The 19,082-nt window shown below is 38.2% G+C and overlaps 1 protein-coding gene across 7 annotated transcripts in view; it reads right to left on the bottom strand.

Annotated features, from left to right (window-relative positions):
• Window positions 1–19,082, bottom strand: part of LOC105676826 (whirlin) — a 75,945-nt gene that overhangs the window by 29,650 nt on the left and 27,213 nt on the right. For 5 of the 7 annotated variants that reach the window (XM_067360530.1, XM_067360532.1, XM_067360533.1 and 2 more), the window contains 7 exons: window positions 13,594–13,917; window positions 13,033–13,265; window positions 12,117–12,420; window positions 10,913–10,972; window positions 7,174–7,328; window positions 1,353–1,434; window positions 804–911 (listed from right to left, as the gene is read on the bottom strand). In XM_067360530.1, coding sequence (XP_067216631.1) covers window positions 804–911; window positions 1,353–1,434; window positions 7,174–7,328; window positions 10,913–10,972; window positions 12,117–12,420; window positions 13,033–13,265; window positions 13,594–13,917 — 1,266 coding nt within the window. The remainder of the gene's footprint in view (window positions 1–803; window positions 912–1,352; window positions 1,435–7,173; window positions 7,329–10,912; window positions 10,973–12,116; window positions 12,421–13,032; window positions 13,266–13,593; window positions 13,918–19,082) is intronic. The other 2 variants (XM_067360535.1, XM_067360536.1) reach the window with 1 other exon arrangement.

The following is a 19,082-nucleotide window of genomic DNA, read 5'->3' as shown; positions in this document are numbered from 1 at the left end:
AGGAGTTACTTAATAATTTGTTAGTCATATTTATATAATAAAAAGGTTAAAATAATGTATCTTATTGATAATATTTGGAAAAAATTGATACTCGTCTACTGATTTGAACACTTCGTAAAAAATTATGCAAATTTTGTAGACTCATCTGTTTTTAAAATTTATACAGATTTCTAGACGTTACTCAAGATGCAATTTGCATGAGATAAACGAGCGTCTAAGATTTACCTGTTGCCTACAACACGCGATACTCGGCTGCTCTGTAAACACTAATTCTGCATAATCATTCTTGCATCATTTTCGCGCGCATCATGCGCACAACATGCGTCTCTCCCTGAGAAATGATCGTGTGATCGCTTATCTAATGCTATAGGGAAGAAACCTAGAACGACGCTATACGTTTTAAAGGAAGGGCTAGTTCATCTTTCCGGCTCTCTTGTTACTCTAAGATAAAGCTGTTACGGTGTGAATCTATCTTGAAATAAAAATCCTCAGCCACTGGAAAAGTTCAGATCGTCTCGAGGCAAGCGGCAATCAAATATTTTAATTAAAATATTCAGCAATTTGTAATTATAATTATAGCTGATATTATTGTACATTTTAATTGGTCAGAGATTTTGCAATTTATAACTTTTTTTTTAACATAAATTTATAATACCGAATTATGCATAAACTTTCAGATTTCAATGAAAGTCAATTCAGATTTATTATCGCACGCGCGATCGGAACTTTTCGGCTGGCTTTCGGAGAGAATACAGGGAAGTGTCTCGAAGTGACGATGATCGGATTTGTGCCGGTCGACTCACCAAATTGTCCGGGTGCAGGTGGTGGCCGTAATCTCTAGGGTTGCCCCGCGAACCGCCTGGAGAACTATGTCTGCGACCTCGTCCATTCTCAATCTCGTCGTCGTAGTCCTGGAAAAAAAGGACACAGCCGTGTCTCATCCCGATCGATCGCGAGGCAGCTTGTAATGAGTATTTTTTTTACGAAAATATCGCAACACAATCGTTCGTCCGGGATTAAAAAAAATCGCAATTATCGCCAGCGGCTTTCTAAGCGTATCCCTTCGAATCTTTTTGCCACACGGTGGTCCATTTGTTACACTGCGGCAATTTAAAAATTAAAATTAAGTATAATTTTTGAATATTTATGCTACATTTTCTAGAAAAAGTCATGTAATATTACTTAAATTTCAAAGAGAAATTCTTCCCACACATCTAAATTTATTTCTATTTTTTCATTGCTTTAAAATTCAATTAAAAAATGTTGTTTGATTGCATTTTGCTTCAATTTAATTATCGCGAAGGATCACCGCAGCTGGCGGTGACGGTTCGCAAAGGATACGCCCGCAGTACCTGATTGTCGCACTCGTCATCATTGGAGAGAGCGAGGTCGGAGGTCGTCACTTGGTGCTGCTGCGCCCTTCTGCAGCCCACTCTGCAATTGGCAAAATTTCCATTTCAGAAGCGCCCCCGCCCCGCGCCGCGCCGCGCCGCGACCGCTCATGCCAATCGCGCGCGCCTCGTCTGATCAGCTCGATTTTCGGGATCGTCGTCGGGACGATTCCTCGGAACAGAGGATCGATCGCCCCGATCGGAAACAAAAGGAAGGTGATCGAAACGGAAGCGGCAAAGTTGCGAGATTTTGCGGCCAGCTTGAATATTTCAAGTATTGTCGAAATTGACGTCGACAACTAATTTCGAAAGGCACTTCGTCCTCGATTCGAGGAGGTATCAGAGAGGCGAACTTGCTGATCCGAAAGATTCCATCACGAGTCAATCTACCCTTCGTCTCGTACCCTATTATGTATTCTAACGAAAGCAAATAGGTATTTTGACAGGTGATATTTCTAAGATTCGATAAGCGCAACTCTCCGTGGATCGCGCAGTTCCATTTTCGGACCACCGGGTATAATTCGAATTATCTAACAATTTTAGGGTTCCATATTCGGAATACTGAACATAATTATCGGGGTGATCAATCTTAATATTGTCACCGAGATATGCTTGAATATCTATAGCTTGGTACAAGAACAATGTTATTTCTCGATTAAGATAAAATATGCTGCATATTTCTCAAAAGAACGGTAAAAAGGTATTTTATCGAAGAATCAAGTTTTACGATTAAAAATAAAGTCACGAGAAAACTTGTAATGAAAATTTTTTCTACTTTTTTTGACAAAAATATTTGCGGTAAATGCTATAAATTTTTGTCGAGAAGAAAAAATTGCAATTCTAGTTTTAGCGATCCTACTTCTCTAAGTTTATTTCGAATTTTTTCATCCACATAATATTCTAATTGTAGTTTCTCTTTGACAAGGCAGCGAGATTTAAAACTAAAACTAAAATTAAGATTCATTTTTGGAAATTAAAAAAAGATTCAGAGATCTTAAATATAAAATTAAGAAAAACTGTTATAATTCAGATTCGGATTTACTCTTTTTAAGATCGTGTTTAAAGCTTATTATGGAACATATCTTATTTTAATCAAACAGTGACCTTGATTGTTCTGTACAATTATCACAGATATAATGAGACGTACGTTCAGAGATTTGCACAAATATTCCCAGAATCTCAGAAATAGAGCTGCGCGAACAGAGACGGCTTGAGAAGCGAGAGAGCTTTTGATGAATGACTAAGATCAACCGAGATGACTTGCTGATGACGAGCGTCTATTCACTTTCGAGATGGCTCAAGCTGCTCGTTTGCGGTGAGAGGCTGTACGGATACGGATTCTCACCCGGAAAAGTTGGAAAGCAGTATGGAGCACATGAAGGTTACGAGGCGCAGCGACCAAGCAGTTTTCTACAACTGTGATTAATATAATTTGCTTCTAAATCACCAGACGTCTCACTGCGAACGTTATTTCAGAGATCGCAGGTGGCACCGATAGAATTCTCGCTTACTCACTTTATCCCAATTACTCCCACTTATTTACACACTGCCTATTATCAGTTTTACGATATCAATCTTTTTGTTAGATGCTATTTAAAAACGTGATGTTGCGTTTCTCCGCGTTACAGAATTATTCAATATTTTATAAAATAAGTGTTAATAATAAAATTAAAATTTCTTAACCATAAATAATATTCATTAAAGTAGTAATTAGTATTTTATAAATGTTGAATTAATTATATTACTAAGAGCAGGAAGTAAATTGGCCGAATTGCGGCTGTTGGTTGAAATCGCGACTCGAGCGCGAAATTTAATTAGGAGTCTTAATCTAATTTTTGAATTCTTGCAATTAGACGAAAATTTGCTGGGTAATAAAATAGATCGTTATTTTTAGAATCGGACGCGAATTAACAAGGAAACGCCGATGAGATCGCAAAACTCGGTGATAAACCGCGCAACTTGGCGAGAGCTCGCTCGTGCCGCGACGAACTTTTCGTTACCGATGCGATTACTGTACTGGTGACTGCCGAAGCTCATTTGTTTCATTCTGTTACCCGGGATACGACCTAGTGTGTAAGAAAGCGCGGCGGTGTGAAAATTTCAAGGGCTCTCTCGTTGCCCTTCAGCTCGTTAAGACAGCGCTGCGGAAACTGATTCTACAGGGTGTCTACAAAATTATGAAGTCAACGTTGATAAAGCATCGTTCGATATGTTTGCAAATAAAATCTTTGAACAAAGCAATTCAATAAAAATAATTAAATGTTTACTTATTAGAACAATTAAAATTGAAATATTTTGACAACTTAAACGAGATTTAGCTTGTGCTTTATTTATTTAAAAGTGAATCTTGCTTTAATTTAAAAATTAAGACTTTGGTTAATAAAGTAATTGACATTTAAAAAATGTAGAACAATTTTTTCCTAATTATTTCCTTTTTTATAATATTGTTTCTATAATATTTGTTTCTTATTTATCGACTTTTACTTGAGACACTCTGTACACGTTTCGCGACGTCAGAAGCGGGGAAATCTCGCTCTACCTGTCTGACTTTTTAGCAGTGCTTGTCACTGCGATAAACAGCTCACCTATTTACGGAAAAGGAAACACGCGCCCGCTTCTCGTGTTTTTTATGTTTTATCAACACAATTTCCTATCACAAAGTTCGTTTACTAACTTCAAAATGTGCACAAATATTGTAATTGCAGTATCAGAGAAATTAAGTACAAATCAAATATTTCAAGCAAAAAACATGTAAGAAATATATATAATTTTGCAGTAGAATCATTATTTCTCCAATTATTATTTTAAGGTGATTTGATTATAATATTGTGAATATAAATTTTTTATTTACTTAAAAATTAAAATTAAAATTATTCACGTTTTATATTGAATTGAAAATTTCAATGAAAACTTTGATATAATTGCTTATCATAATGTTATTATCTTTTTGTAAATGTAGAATTTCCAATTTCACACGAAACAGAGATAAGAGAGAATGTGTCTCTCTGCTGATGTAACGCGGCGAAATGCAAAGTTTCTTCTCTGAATCGAGAGAGAAAGATACGCTTTTTGTGACGGAAAGAAAGTTCGGTCGCTCACGACAAAAGGCACAGAGAATTCGAGGTAGAAAGATTAGATCGGGGGATACGAACAGAGGCACATATTGAAATCACCGGCGAACAAGGCTGAGGATCAAAACTGGAACATTCTCTCTCTGTCCGTTTATTATTGGCGAGCGAACTAACGTGAAAGCTATCAAAGCTGCTCGCACGAATTCCATCCTCCGCTCCTGTCTGAAACGATATCCTGTCGATGTTCGCATGCTCACTATCGGCCCCGCAAAATTGACTTTCGTATGATTCAATGCGGTCTGCGTATCTACGTACGCGGCGATGCGGTATTCGTGTAGAAAGTTGGCGCGAATTCACGCGAGACGTGGCGGAAAATTGTAGTAGAAAGGCAAATAATTTTCCCGAATAATTTGTTTTACACCTTTGCGATAATAAACAAATTGCACAGCAAACAACATCTGTCAATGAATAATCTGTAATGAATAATATATTAAGTAGTAATTAAATATTAATTTTTGAACAAATTGAATTCTATTTCATGTCAATAATAACCGTTGATTAATGCGAAGTTATTAATCATTGAAACGTTCGATGTAGAATAAATTTATTTAAATGCAACAATTGGCAGTATCTAGACACGAAGTATCTTCTTCACGCAATGAGTATTATTAGAATTCCATTTCGCGGTAATAATAATCGAACAAAAGTTTCCACGTGCAGGCGCAACAGCCAGCCGCCGCTTCCTAGCCGCGAAATCGAAAGCATGAGCGTGCGTCGATCGCCGAGACGACGTGTCCGAGCGTGTCGCACGCTCGAGAGGAAAACGAGAACAGTGAAAACTGTCTTTCCCGTCGTACGCTCCCGCCGCGCCGACTAAATCCACACCTCGATTATCGATTTTCCTCCCACACGTCGCCACGTGGAAAACACCACCTTCGTCGGCGCGATATTCGCCCCTCGCGCTCGTCCCGCAGATTCACAAAACGCGCATTCCACTTTCGCCATCGCGACGCGAATCGACTCTTTTGAAATGTCAACTGTAGAATTTCTTGCGTTCATGAATATTTAGTTTATCGATTTGTTACGTCGCACGATTAGTTGCAGGCTTATACATTTACTTTTGATATTTACAATTATAAATCTTTTTGCATGAACGCAAAATGTGGTTTTGCGAATTAACTTTATTAAGCTCTTCGAGCGAGATAATACTTCCCAGTTGGAAGTTAAAATACTGTAACACTGTTATTGTTATTTCAAGTTTTAGAACGTACGGTGATAAAATTACTAACTGAATTTAATAGAAATAAAATTTGTCTCAAATTTAAATATTTTTTTAACAAGAATTTTATTTTTAGTCCTCAAAAAGGGTCAGTTTTTAATTAAAAATCAGGAAAAGGATTAACTTTTAATTCAATACATTTACATTCCGTAAAACACGTATAAAATGAGTAAAAGAGTTTCAGTAGTTTCAGTAGTTTCGATAGTTCTAACAAGATTGTTAACAGCGATGCAAATATTTAAGTTAGGAAAAGTTACTTTTTCGTGTATTGCGAAATTAAATTTCCCCACTAAAACCGGCAAATCAATGTGGATGCAGTAGGATGAGCCGCTGACTTTGTCGGAGCAGCGAAGGTAACACAGCCATTAGCGTTCTCGAGACGGCCGGATTGCGCAGCGGCCGAAGGTGAAGTGCATTGAACCAATGCTGAAGTGCCCTGTGTATGTAACCAGCTGTCCGTTTACATACCTGGGTTCTCTCAGCTACTAGTTCTCTATGATGTCGAAGAGCGGGGCGGGGAACGGGATAAGGGGGGGGGAGGGGGGAGACGACTTGCAGGAAATGAAATATCGATGTACCGCGCGTGTATCCTACAGAGAAACGCCATTAACGTTAATCCCTGTCCGCTCGCGGGTCGCCTCTCAGCCAACCTGCGATCTCCTCGCGATCGAACTCCTCGCGAGCTTCAGCAACTTCGCCGATCATCGCCGCTCGCGAAGCGGAACGAGGTATGAACAGCTGTTTGTCGGTCGTTTTGGCCGACAGACACGCCGCGTGACCTTCCCGCGCCTCGAAAGTAAATTGTCGCTCAATAGCATATATAGGGTGTCGCACTGATAGCAATAATAAGGCGATAAATTTGGAATTAATTTCCTATTAACGAAAATTCGAGCCCGTTTGTTCCTTTTTTATATCTTGCGTTAAATATTTATTTGAAAATCAAACTTAAAATTTTATTTATTCCTTTAAGCCATTTTGATTTTGTAGTCATAGTTAATTAAAAATTTTTTGTTTTATCTTCCGATAAATTTGATTTGAAGGATTTGATGAATCTGTTGACGGACACTCTATATAAACAGCCGCACTTTGTAAACTCATTACTCGGATGAAAGTGATCGTCAGTGAGTCAGTATATCCTTCACTAATCAGCTCCTCGCGTATTTACACGACAAACTCAAGCAAAGGATCGCTATATCAAGCATGATAGAAGTTAAGACCGCAAGAACCGCCGTCGCTATTTTGAATCGGCATCTCATTCGCAGTTACTTCGATTTTGACCTAAATTTGGAAAAAAAATTTTTACTTTAAATTAAAATTTTCAAGTGTTTTGATCAAATTGAGAATAGTAATTCTTCGATTATTATGCCGTTCGCAATGGGAGTTTGCGGTTCTCCGGATGCGATTAAAGATCGTGGATTAAAGTGATCAGGACCTGGTCCTGGGCATGTCGGCCCCGAGACCGCTGTCCTCGCTCGGCGACCTATACTCCTGGTTATCCCGCGGTAGAAGAGGGCCCGTCACTCCCAGAGGATCTCCCTCGACGTCCACCAGTCGTCCCGGACGGCAACAACCACCGGGCACACCCCTCTGCGGGAAATCAGATCAGTCCGTGTCATGCCGTGCGCCCTCTTTCCGCGTACAAAAAAAAAGGAGAATTTCCCTCCTTCTTTTCTTTTATTCCTCGAACGAGGAGCGATCGACCGATCGATGATTTTATCGGCATTCCTTGGCAAGATAATTAAGGCAATATTGCACTCACGCGAAGAACTGATTTTTATCAACGTGTGTCGATGGATTTTTATTCCCATACGTAGCTATTTTTTATAATTTTTTTGCAGTTATGCATTAATAATTGCAGTGAAAATAAAATAAAGCTCACTAAGCCGATTGAATTAAAATTGAATTAATAATTGAATAATTGAATTACATTGCAAACGCGTAATAAGAATCATTTATTAACAGCACTCAATGCATATTTAGACGCGAAAAATATGTATATCTGTTTCTTTCTATTTCTTTCTCTTCATGTTCTCGAAAAAGACACATTGGAAATTCGCACGGCTCATTAAACTTTGGGCGTCGATTAGTCGAATCCATCCGGAAATCCGTTCTAGCCCGAAATTACCGGCGAAATTAGCAATTGAACAACTATCCATCATCGATCGGTGTGTCGCGTGTCGTTCCGCGCCGGCAACATTTGTCTCCGTGTGCAGCTGACGCTTGATTTACGACGCTCCATCGGGATCCTCCGCGTCGTCTCTTCAAGATCAGACTGGCGAGACGCCAGAAGCGAATGCACAGTCGATCGACCCGCAGCGTCGTGAACCGAGCGTCGTCGATTCGATCTGTCAGTCGCAAGCGACGACTCGCGACAATCTCGTTTGCATCGGCGTGCAATATTTTCTTTCTTTCAACGCGTGATTGTTTAAGTCGATATCTCGCGAATTCGTAAAATAAAACGAACATCTCGATTCCTTTGAAATGCGGTTTTTCGCGAGCGAGAGAAAGAGGGAGAGAGGAAGTTGGTGTCTGGCGAGCACAGCAGCTTTCTACTTGTCTGTTAGCAGCAGGCATTCAACAGATCGTATCGAGACTAACAATGAGAAGGGAGAGAGAATGCGTGTGCAAAGAGCGCGTCGTCTCGTGACGTGAGATCTTAATTGTAAATCTGCGTTTCGATTGCAGCAAGGAGTCGCGTCTCGATTGCGTTCGTGTAAATATAGTATAGTAGAATCGCTTGTAACATAATCATAATTCACATTGCAAAGTGTAAATGTACAAATCATACATTTTGTTTATGGAATTTATATTATAATTATGTTACAATTAATTTTTTGTATCATGTTATAATATAAATCACTAATTTATAATTATGCAATAAAATGACACCTGATGCTTCGCCCTCAATCATTCGCTATCGATTTCTCCGATTGTGACCGTAAAATATTTCAATTAATTATTTTGTTCTCTTAATTGTGACGATAATAGAAATATAAGATAATCGAGGTCAATGTCGGAGGAATCGATCTTCGAATTGCCGACAAGCACTGACTAATCGCAGGGAGCAAGGTAGCGCAATGTAAGCAAGCTTATACGTATAGTATAAACAATAATAATAGCGCTAACAGTGAACAAGAGCCCAGAGAAGAGGTGTAAACAAGTAGAAGAAGAGTTATGCCCATAGCGCACTTCTGAAGAAAGAGAGAAAGAAATGGAAAGAGCTGCGAGAAAAAAAGCTGCGGTCGGACGAGCAAAATTCGTTCGATCGAACAAGTTAGCGTAATCAATGCATAATGAATTACTAATCGATTCGCTACAACTAATTCTATAGCTGCAAATTCGGGAATTGTCTAAGCGCTAAAATATGCAAATAAATAAAGCGTTCGCTTTTAAAAACCAAAGAAAAAAAAAAAAAAAAAAAAAGAAAGGCATATGAACGCTTGAGCAGCATGTGATTTCCTCCGCATCTCTTCTTTCATACTGCTTTATTTAATACCTATTGAATTAAATAGATAAATTGATTTTAATATCTCTTGAAATTAGCACACGTATATTTTTTATTCAGTAGAAAAAGTTTAGCCAAAGCCTAGCTTTCAAATCCGACAGATGGCGATTATTTTGCTCGTAAAGTGCGACATTAAAAATACGATGATAAAAGTACGACGGAATAGATTCTCGTATCGCACTATTTGTTTAACGAGTTTGATATTTCCCTGAACGAGAGCGAGCTTTGTTCATCGTCGAGCAGCTGTTATTCTCAGAGAGAAAGAAATAGAAAGAGAGAGAGAGAGAAATAGAGATAGAAAGAGAAAGAGACGAAGGGATCGCAAGTCATTTTCCTAAAAGACGAGTCATGCTTTGCCGAGGAGAAGATAACGACAGAGCAGCACGATCGAACGGGGGGGGGGGGGACAAGCGATTGATCATAACGACGATCAATGCGCGCGCTCTCGATCGAGAGCGACGAGATTGACGGGATTCTTTTTTTTTTTTTTTTTTTTTTTGCGAACGGCCGTTGGAAGGATTAGGGATCTTCCCATCCCTGCCGAGGGATCTTCCTTCTCCTTGCGAGAGCGTCTTCCTGCGTGGCGTTCTCCGTTCCCTCGCACCTCTCCAATCGATATATCTCAATCGCGCGATTCTCCATCCCTCTCCGACTGTCGGTCGCGCATCTGTGACGATTGTCGATAACGAGCAATAACGCGTTTCTGAGTTGGTTTCCACGCATCAATCATCTTTGAAGTTCATATTTTGGTTCATGTTGAGTATTTTTTTCATCTTCTTGACAAAATTCAATTTTGGAAGTCTCTGTTGCGTGCAGTGTACAATTGCAATTTATGAGAATATAAATTTATCTTTTGGAATCTCTGTTACGTTCATAAATTTATATTATTACAAGAATTATAGATTTATTTGTTAATCAATTAGGAATTAAATTATTCACAAGCTCCAGATGTGAAAAAATAATTTTGAAACAAATCAGATTTTTTTTATATATATATTATTCTAAAATTAGAATAACTTTATTTTACGTCAAAATTATTTTTTTTAAATATGCAGCTTGCGAGCAACTTGTTATCTCAGTTGAAATAATGAGCACACTGATTAGATACGTTAATTAAAGATTCTACTCTTTGTCGCGACAATTATTTTGGATTTTTATTCTACTGACTGTTGTGGTTTACGGTGCTTTTTTATTATGAATTATTTGTCATCGTTAAACATTTCTCATGGGAGTTCGACTTTCCTTCGTTCGCTCGTTCTCGAGAAAACGAGAATTTAACGCGGCGCAATTAGGAACGCGTGACGAGGAGCTTTTGGGAAATATTTTCCCTCGTTCTTTTCGCACGAAGTAGTCCGTCGACAATCGGGCGGGCACGCGGAGCGATTCCCGAGTATCTCGACAATTAAGGCAAACAGAGAGATCCACAGAACAGTGTGAGTGAGAAGAAAAAAAGAGAGAGAAAGTCGGTTCCATACATCATCATATCGTAGAGATAATAGTAGTAAAAATATGTGTGCACGCGTGTGTATGTGTGTGTACGTCGGTCGAATAACAATGCGCGCAAACGCGCATGTGATCCGCAAGATTTATGTCTACATAGATATGTATGTGTGTCTGTAAGCTCGTAGGATATGAATAGAGTGTCGTAGGGTTGAGTTAAACTTACCGGAAGATCGTGCAGCGAGGGAGTCACTATCAAGTCTGAGTGAGCGCGGTCTCCTTTTCTCTGAAAGAAACGGAAAGAACCGACTTGAAGTCGCTCTCGCTGGACTCCGCGGAGAATGCTTTCCGCTTTTATCGCGCGATTCACGCTCCGTGAAATGACATAATAATCGTAAACGTCGAGTTAAGACAAGAAGAAAACCTTTCTTTTAAGTAACTATCTCGTGCAATTTTGAAAGTTTGGATTGCTGGCGATCGTTAGTTTCCGCTGAAGAGATTTTTACTCTGAATTAGTCAAAGCACTTGCTTTTGGTGCTTTAAAGCTCAGATATTATATAATTCTGTAAGTTGGTAGTTATATACTTTTTCTTTTTGATATTATACTTCCGCACATAATTGTACTAAAAAAATATGCACGTAGATAACGAACTCATATATTTTACTTGAAAATATTTTTTCATAGAAACTTGTTAGAAATGTATTTTTACTTTATCTTTTATGATTTTTATGATTTTTGAACTTTGCAATTTATTTTATCATTGCAGTGATAACAGTCAGATAATAGGTATTGCATTTCTGGTTTATCTATCGACAATTATTTCGGGGTTCGAATTCATTAACCGCAGAATAATAATTAGAGTTTTAAACATTAATAATGGATAAACCTTGCGCATATGTTCCGTATAAATTTTCATAAATTTAAATACATTTTATCACAACATTGTTTTTCCAGTAATTTAAGTATGTTAATAATGTTATAGAATTTCGCAAAAAGTCTAATAATGCTTTTAAAAATTTTAAATTCTAGTACATATTTTTCTTTAACGAATTATAGTATTTTTCTTCTTTCTGAATATTTTTTGTACTTTGACATTAAAAGTGTTAGAATTTTGCTACAAATTTTTCATAATACTTTGAAGAGAATAAAATCTTAGACACATATTTTAATGAACGCTAATGATTTTTTATTGTGAACATTATCCGCATTTTGATATTAATAATAATGTCAGAATTTTATAACAATATTCGAAAAATATTTTGGGTTTTTGATTTAATCAACTGAAGAAATTCAACACATTCTAGACTTCTAACTTAAAAAGATCTTAAAAATTCAAATATTTTTTTCTGAAAATGTTTACATTCTTCTGAACAATATCAAGAGAATTTTCAGAATAAAATGATTAGAATTACGTTATTTAAAGACTCACCCTAGTCATCGCTATTCGGGGTCGGTAGACGAGGTCGTCGAAGGCCGCTCTGTCCTTGTTGTCGACGAGTTCCCTGAGCTCTGTCAGTAGCGTCAGCTTCTCGTGAGTATTGAGCAGATCTGCCAGGCTGACCACCAGATCCTCTATCGTAAGCCGCCTCGTCCTGTAATCCGCCAGGAGTTGCGAGAGCGCGGCTCGCTCGCTCCTAGCGAGCACAACTCTTGCCTTTTCCTCCACCATAGCGGCGGTGGCCGCTGAAACGGTATGAACGCCACCCCGATGTCTCCACTCGTTCGTGCTGCTCCTTTATTTGTAAAAAATCAATTTTAGGTTTCTTATTAAATTACTTTATGCAAAATTCGATGAATACACGAAGCGGAAGAATGAGAGTTAATACACCTCGAATACGAAATTTAACATGTGGATTTTATTTATATTCAAAATTACTGTTTGAATTAATCCGCTTTATATGAATAGTGATTAAATATCGTGTGCGGGTATTGAAATTTGTACGATCTTTGTCGAGCGTGCGATGATACGTTGATTTTAATTAAGCAAGATATATTCGCAACTTAATTAACCGATCTATCAACGGATATTATGCTCGTATTATTGCGATAAATTTCACTGTGATTACTATGCAAAATTAGCATAGTTATATGAGAAATAGAATAATGCAAGAATTTGGAAATGATGAATTACGAATTTGAATTTTACATTTTTGAAATAAGGTTTATTTGTGTTTTTTAATTCTTTTTTCTTTCAAGAATTAGTATTTGCATAATATGAATGTTAAATACGACAAATAATTTGAAACAATATTATTATGTTATAAAATGTAAATTGTGACAGACATTGAAATTTATTTTTCATAAAGCGCAGAGATTAAATAACAAAATATATATTGCCGACTTACGCGGGGCTGGGTGGACGATGGTTCCCGGGGCTCTCCAGGAGCAAGGGATCGTGTTCGGAATACCGAGTAGTCGGGATAACTATGGGTTGACTGGTGGTACATGAATGGGGCACTTTGCCAACGTCGCGTATCAGCAGACTCATCCTTTTGTTGGTCTTCAGGATCTGGACGGCCTCGTCGTGCGTCGCCTCCTCGAAGCTTTGTCCGTTCACTTCGATGATTTGATCGCCCACCTGCGATCGTTACAATACGTTCCATTTTATAGTCGGAATTTAATGGGATAATTGAAACTCAAATAAGCGGAATAATTCCATGATGAAGTCAATAGTTATCGTAAAATAGTAGAAATTAATCATTTATATATATGAAAATGGTAAATTGTACTATTATTCTGATGAATATGCGTTTAATAGTTTTCAGAAAATTATTAAAAATTGTTTGAAGAAGCAACAGAATATATTCTTCTCTATATAAATTGCGATAGTGTCATAAATTCGTCTCAAGATCTCTCTTGGGAGTCATGAAAAATGTAGAAAAACTTTAAAAAAGTGTGATTCTCACGAGGAGGCCGGCGCGATCGGCGACGCTGTCCTTGTCGACGCCGGTCACGTAGATTCCGAGGCCGTATTCGAGGCCGCCGCGGATCATCAGGCCTAAGGACTGGCCAGGTTCGATGCACAACTCGACCTTCCGTGTCCTAGGCCCGTAACGGGAGTCGCGGGGCGGGTGTTGGGGCGGCGGGGATGCTGGACGACCTTGGCGGTCCATCCAGCTGCAGGATTGCGGACGCCCCGACGACGACCACGCGGGGTGACCGCCCCGGCAGCGCGGGTCCAGCGCGGGCCCGCGCACCGTCATACTCAGGGTTCTGCAGGACTTCAGCATCTGTCGGAACGCGAAGAACGTGACATACATTATTAAAGAATAAAACGATCAAATTTACACAAATTTTGATACTTTTTATCGTAATAAATTTTCAACATTGAATATCTTGATAATTAAGCTTAGAAATGTTTGGGAAACAAACTTTCTTTCGGAATATTACAATTTATTATTATTAAAACATAAAAACATAATAAATATATTCAAGTACTACTTTATCTTAGATAAATTTTTTCTTAATTATTTTTAGGATCGTAAGAAAAGATTCAAGTAAATTATAATACAAAATTTGATATTTTAAGGTTTTTAATTTCTTGCGAAAATTCGCGGAAGAGCAATTTGTATGCTTCTTTGCAACTGTAGGTCCTCCAAGTCCCTGTACCGTTCGTCTCTGAATAAGATCCTCTTTTTTTAGATTCTTTTTTTATTCTTCATGTATTTTATATGAAAGTAATTCAAGATTTTTGGGGAGCTCAAAAAAGATGACATAAAAATAAATTTCTTCATGTATAATTCTACATAGGATGTAGGATGCAGGAGACCAAAATTTGGTACATAAATTTCGACGGAAGGATAATGAAACTTAACGAAGAAACTCCTAAATATGGGGGGAGGGTTTGTCTTCAGATAATGTACACGAAATTAACGCAAGAGTAAACTGCGAACGCGTATCGCGGTAGTGACGCCACTCGGCAGCCAGCAGGATATCGATCCTCTTGGTGGAGCTCGTGACGTCACATCCTACCCTATCCTTGACCCAGCCCGGATCGCGACGTCCTCAGGATCCCGCGATTCCCGAGGATACGGGTCTCCTTCTTTCCCCTTCTTTCTCTCTCGCGGCATCTTCTTTCGCGAAGGACTCGTTTTTCTCGCAAGCACGCGTACAGAATTTTTCATCCAGTGACAGATGGAAAATTATAGCTCCTTTCTCCCTTCTCATAATCGTAATACCAGATGCCGAAGAGCAGGAGAGCGTAAAATTGTCATTTCATCTTAGCGAATGCGATGGCGCCCGATGGCGGAATCACATTTCGCAAATGCGTTTGCCACTCGATCCCATATGCGCGCACTTCAAGTTTACTATCGTAAACTATCTACTTCCTTTTCTATTTCAATTTTTGTGACCCCCGAATTCCGTTATGCAAATTGGATATACTATTTTGTGTGCGAAAAAGACGCGCAGAAATAAAATTTGCAAAATTTGACTTGAGTAGTGGACTACTTTAATATTCATAAATTGTAATGAAAAATGCTAGATTATTTGCGTGAAGATAATTGCATCGATTCTTGTTAATTATCTTGTTAATATTTTATATATCATTTTTAACTACATTTTCCGTACTAAAGTTTTATCGTATTAAAAGGAATATATTTCGCATTTCCATATTTGTCGATCAATCTTCGATATCTCTATCTTTAAACTGGGAAGTTTCCCCTAACTCTGTCTTATCGCGCAGTACGAGGGAAATTAATATCAGATTAACCGTCGAGGGGGGGAGCAGACGGATAGCGATTTCGTGATCGGCGTCCATCTCTGCGAGTCGATTGAATAAATAATTCATGAGACAAGATGTCGAAGCGGGCCATTCGATTATTCATCTAACTGAACTATCTAACTAAACTATCACGTCCGCGATGGAGAAGCCCCTATTTCCGGCGCTCGCGTCATCCGGCGTGCGCGAAGGGTTCGCGGCACATTTTCGGCCGACCGAAAGCGATTATCTGTTATGACCAGTTCGCGAGTTATGGTGCCATCCGGCCAGCGGATATCGTTCCGATCGCTTTTGCCGGCGACGAATCTACGCTTTCTGGGTCAGCTCGGATCGACCCTGATCGCGTGTCGCCTCGTTGCTTGATGAGATAAGCTACGAGGGTTATAGCTTCCGACATCCTGGAGTTAGTCTTTATCGGCAGACTCTGAGAGGGAGTTTCTTCTTCATTTGGCGAGATCGTGCTGAGATTATTACTGAATAGGAATAGTCGTGTCTCGCGGAGTTCTAAAAGGATAGAGCGTCTAGAAATTTATCGAATTTCGATTTAAAATGTGTTAGCAATATCGGACTTCTGTTTTAATTAATTTTGTATCGGTAATTTGTCAGTGATATTTTTAATATCAGATTTTTTAATAAGAATTCTATGAGAAAAAAATAGACAAAAAATTTATAAGCGCTGTAATCTACTAAAAAGAGTTCATATTAGATGCTAGAGTTTTAGAAAGATTATTTGATAAAATATTTCGTATTTCCCGACAACTCACATAATTTCTTCTTTCGGCTAATGTAAAATTTAACATCGGATGCGCATTAAAAATGAATTCACCCTCCGTATAAAGCTGGCACATTAATATGAACGAGATAAATGAAGCAATCGTAAAACAAATGTGTGACAGCTAATATCGTGAATTCTCATAATAACGGGGCTTTGCATAATTGAAGATGCCGAAAGTAGCCTCTTCATTCCCGAAGTACATGTACGCCTCTCAATTATCGACTGCCCTTTTCCCTTTCGAAGAAAGCCGAGCAGCATCCGCGGAAGCTTCGTGTATTATGTAAAGAGTATAAACGGGGAAAGGAATTCTCGGGACCGGAGAGAGGGCGCCGGGACGCCTGGCGCCGATACGTCGTCTTCGTCGTCGTCGTCGTTGTCGTTCGACAAGGCAAGGGGCGGGAAAACGCGTGGAACTCGTTGTTGAGAACGCGTCGTTGTTTGCGTAGCAAACGCGCGTACGCTTCTCACGACGAACATCTCTCCGTCGTCGACAAGCCATTACGGGATAACGAGTCTCGCCGCCACCGTTATCCTTTACGACTCCTCACGACGCACCGACGGGCACCGAGAGTGATTTCGTCTGGTTTATTCGTCGAGACGTCGTACAAGACGAAGTTTCACTTTGGAGTTAAATCTCACGATATCGGAAGAATAAATTGAAATATTTATTATTTTCATAAATTCGTGTATAAAGAAAGTAACAAATATTTGTTATTAATTATACAGTTATTAAATTATTAATATAAATATAAAATTTAAATTGATAAATAAATTTTTAATTAATTCCGTAAGATTCATTACTCTCGCGTTATTGAGTCAATTTATTTAATATATTAATATTCTACTTGTTTTACAATTTGTTGGCATTAGCAAATATTTTTTCATTAATTATACAGGTTCATTAAATTATTGTTAAATGAATTGATTTTCTGTCGATTCCATAATTTTACTTCCTTTACTTTGTTGATAATCAAATTGGAAATTAATATTTATATGCTTTTATCAATATTCATGTTTATTTATTTATTTTCATTGGCATTTAATGGACTTCGTGACAGAAACAAAAGTTATTCGATGTCCACGCGCATGAAATTTTCGCGAAACATGTAGATTATTTTCACGCGTTATGCAGATATTAGTTTTCTTATTGAACTGTCGCGAAAGAGCGCGAGATATTTCACTGAATAAAAGATGACATTTTCACAAACATTTTCCCCGGAAGATTTATTGAATTTCGTGAGATTAGTACGATTCAAGCCGAATCGATGAAACATCGGCGAAAGGAAGACGCAATTATGCAGCGCATTTTTTTGCTAAATATTACTCCGAAGAGAAAAATTGCTTTTTTTGTTTGTTCTGGAAAATGTCTTGTATGCGATCGCAATCAAACTGCGAAATATTGAAAACATCACTTTTGGGGAAAAAAGTTAAATTGCGTGACTCGAAAGTATATTGCGGTTTGTAATGTTCGTAAAAAGCGCCACTCGTAATAAATGGTCTAGCTTTCGTGCTTTTTACGTTAAGAGCGCCCCTATATGTACGTGGGTGTTCCTGCGCCACGGTGTAGATATTTTCCACGTATTCGAGCGCTTAATTAACCTTCAATGTGGTACATGGAGTCCCTCAGAGCTTGAACTTTGCTTTCTCGCTCTCGATTGTGTAAAAAGTGAATAAATAAGTGTCAATAATTAAACAAATGTAAATACATGCAAATATATTTATTGTACTTGTTATTTATTTATATATTTACATTTATACATTTAAATTTGTCATATGCATATTTACATTTGTTTGCAAAAATTACAATGCAGAACCTCTCTTTTTATTCTAATTTTTTCGATAAGTATTTCTAAATTATTTTTGCATTATAATATTTTTTTCGCAATTTAAATTACAATTCGATAACATCAGTAGATCACATGCCTGGCGTGTCAGACGACGGAGTCGGCGTATTGTGCGTGTGCGAAAAGAAATTTACATATCACCAGGGGAGGAATGTAGAGTCGATCGATTCGACTCAGTAGGAAGGCACGTATCGTGGAAGATGCGAGAAAGGGTAATCACGGGGGATGGATATAGATCGCCACGATTCATTCGCTCACCCTCCCATGACAGCAATTTTTCCGGAATATCTTAAAGCCTAAGTCTTTACAACTCGACCTATATCCTTGCCTTTCGTTCCACGCGTATTATCGATCGACTCTTCTGCGCGACTCTTTCAGCATTTCTTCCTCATACGTGAAAAGTCACCGCGCCGGCGGCAAACCGATGAAAATGTCGACAAATAAATACAAATGATAACTAAACGTGAAATATAGTTGTACAAAAAAAATTTTCTATTTTCTATTTTGGAAGTCCTGATATTCTGAATATTTTTGTTATCAATTTCATAATGAGCCTTGTCATAATAAAAAACATAATAAAAATTTCTTTAATTTAGTTCTGAAAAATCTTAGCACATAATTCTCAATCGAGAAACGTGATAATTACAAGTAACATTATAAATAAATAACATGAAAATTGAGTAAAACTAAACTTTTTAATTAATATTGAAAATTGAGAAGTCACAGATTGCATTTTTGACGTTTCATGCAGATTACAAGCGCGCGGCAACATTGCTTGCGTGAGGAATCGAAGAGAACCGTTACGAGTCGTTCGAGTGGAAGAAACTGCCGCGAGTAATCTCTCCGGTGTAAATGGTTTCGACGACTATCTCTCGCATAGAACTGTTCCCTTTTGTGATGCACTCGTGATGCTCAAAACAAAGGACTGCCGAGAACGGGCATTATCCCTAGTCTCTCTGGTCAGCTGAAAGACACGAGATTCGCTCACAGCAAAATCTCTTTGAACGCGGTTGCTTTAAAAATTCCCTAAAAATTTAAAATTACATACTCTAAAAT

The sequence above is a fragment of the Linepithema humile genome, chromosome 8 (assembly GCF_040581485.1).
Source record: "Linepithema humile isolate Giens D197 chromosome 8, Lhum_UNIL_v1.0, whole genome shotgun sequence".
Lineage (NCBI taxonomy): Eukaryota > Metazoa > Arthropoda > Insecta > Hymenoptera > Formicidae > Linepithema > Linepithema humile.
The sequence above is the reverse complement of the archived record's forward strand: the minus strand, read 5'-3'. Positions and strand labels throughout refer to the sequence as shown.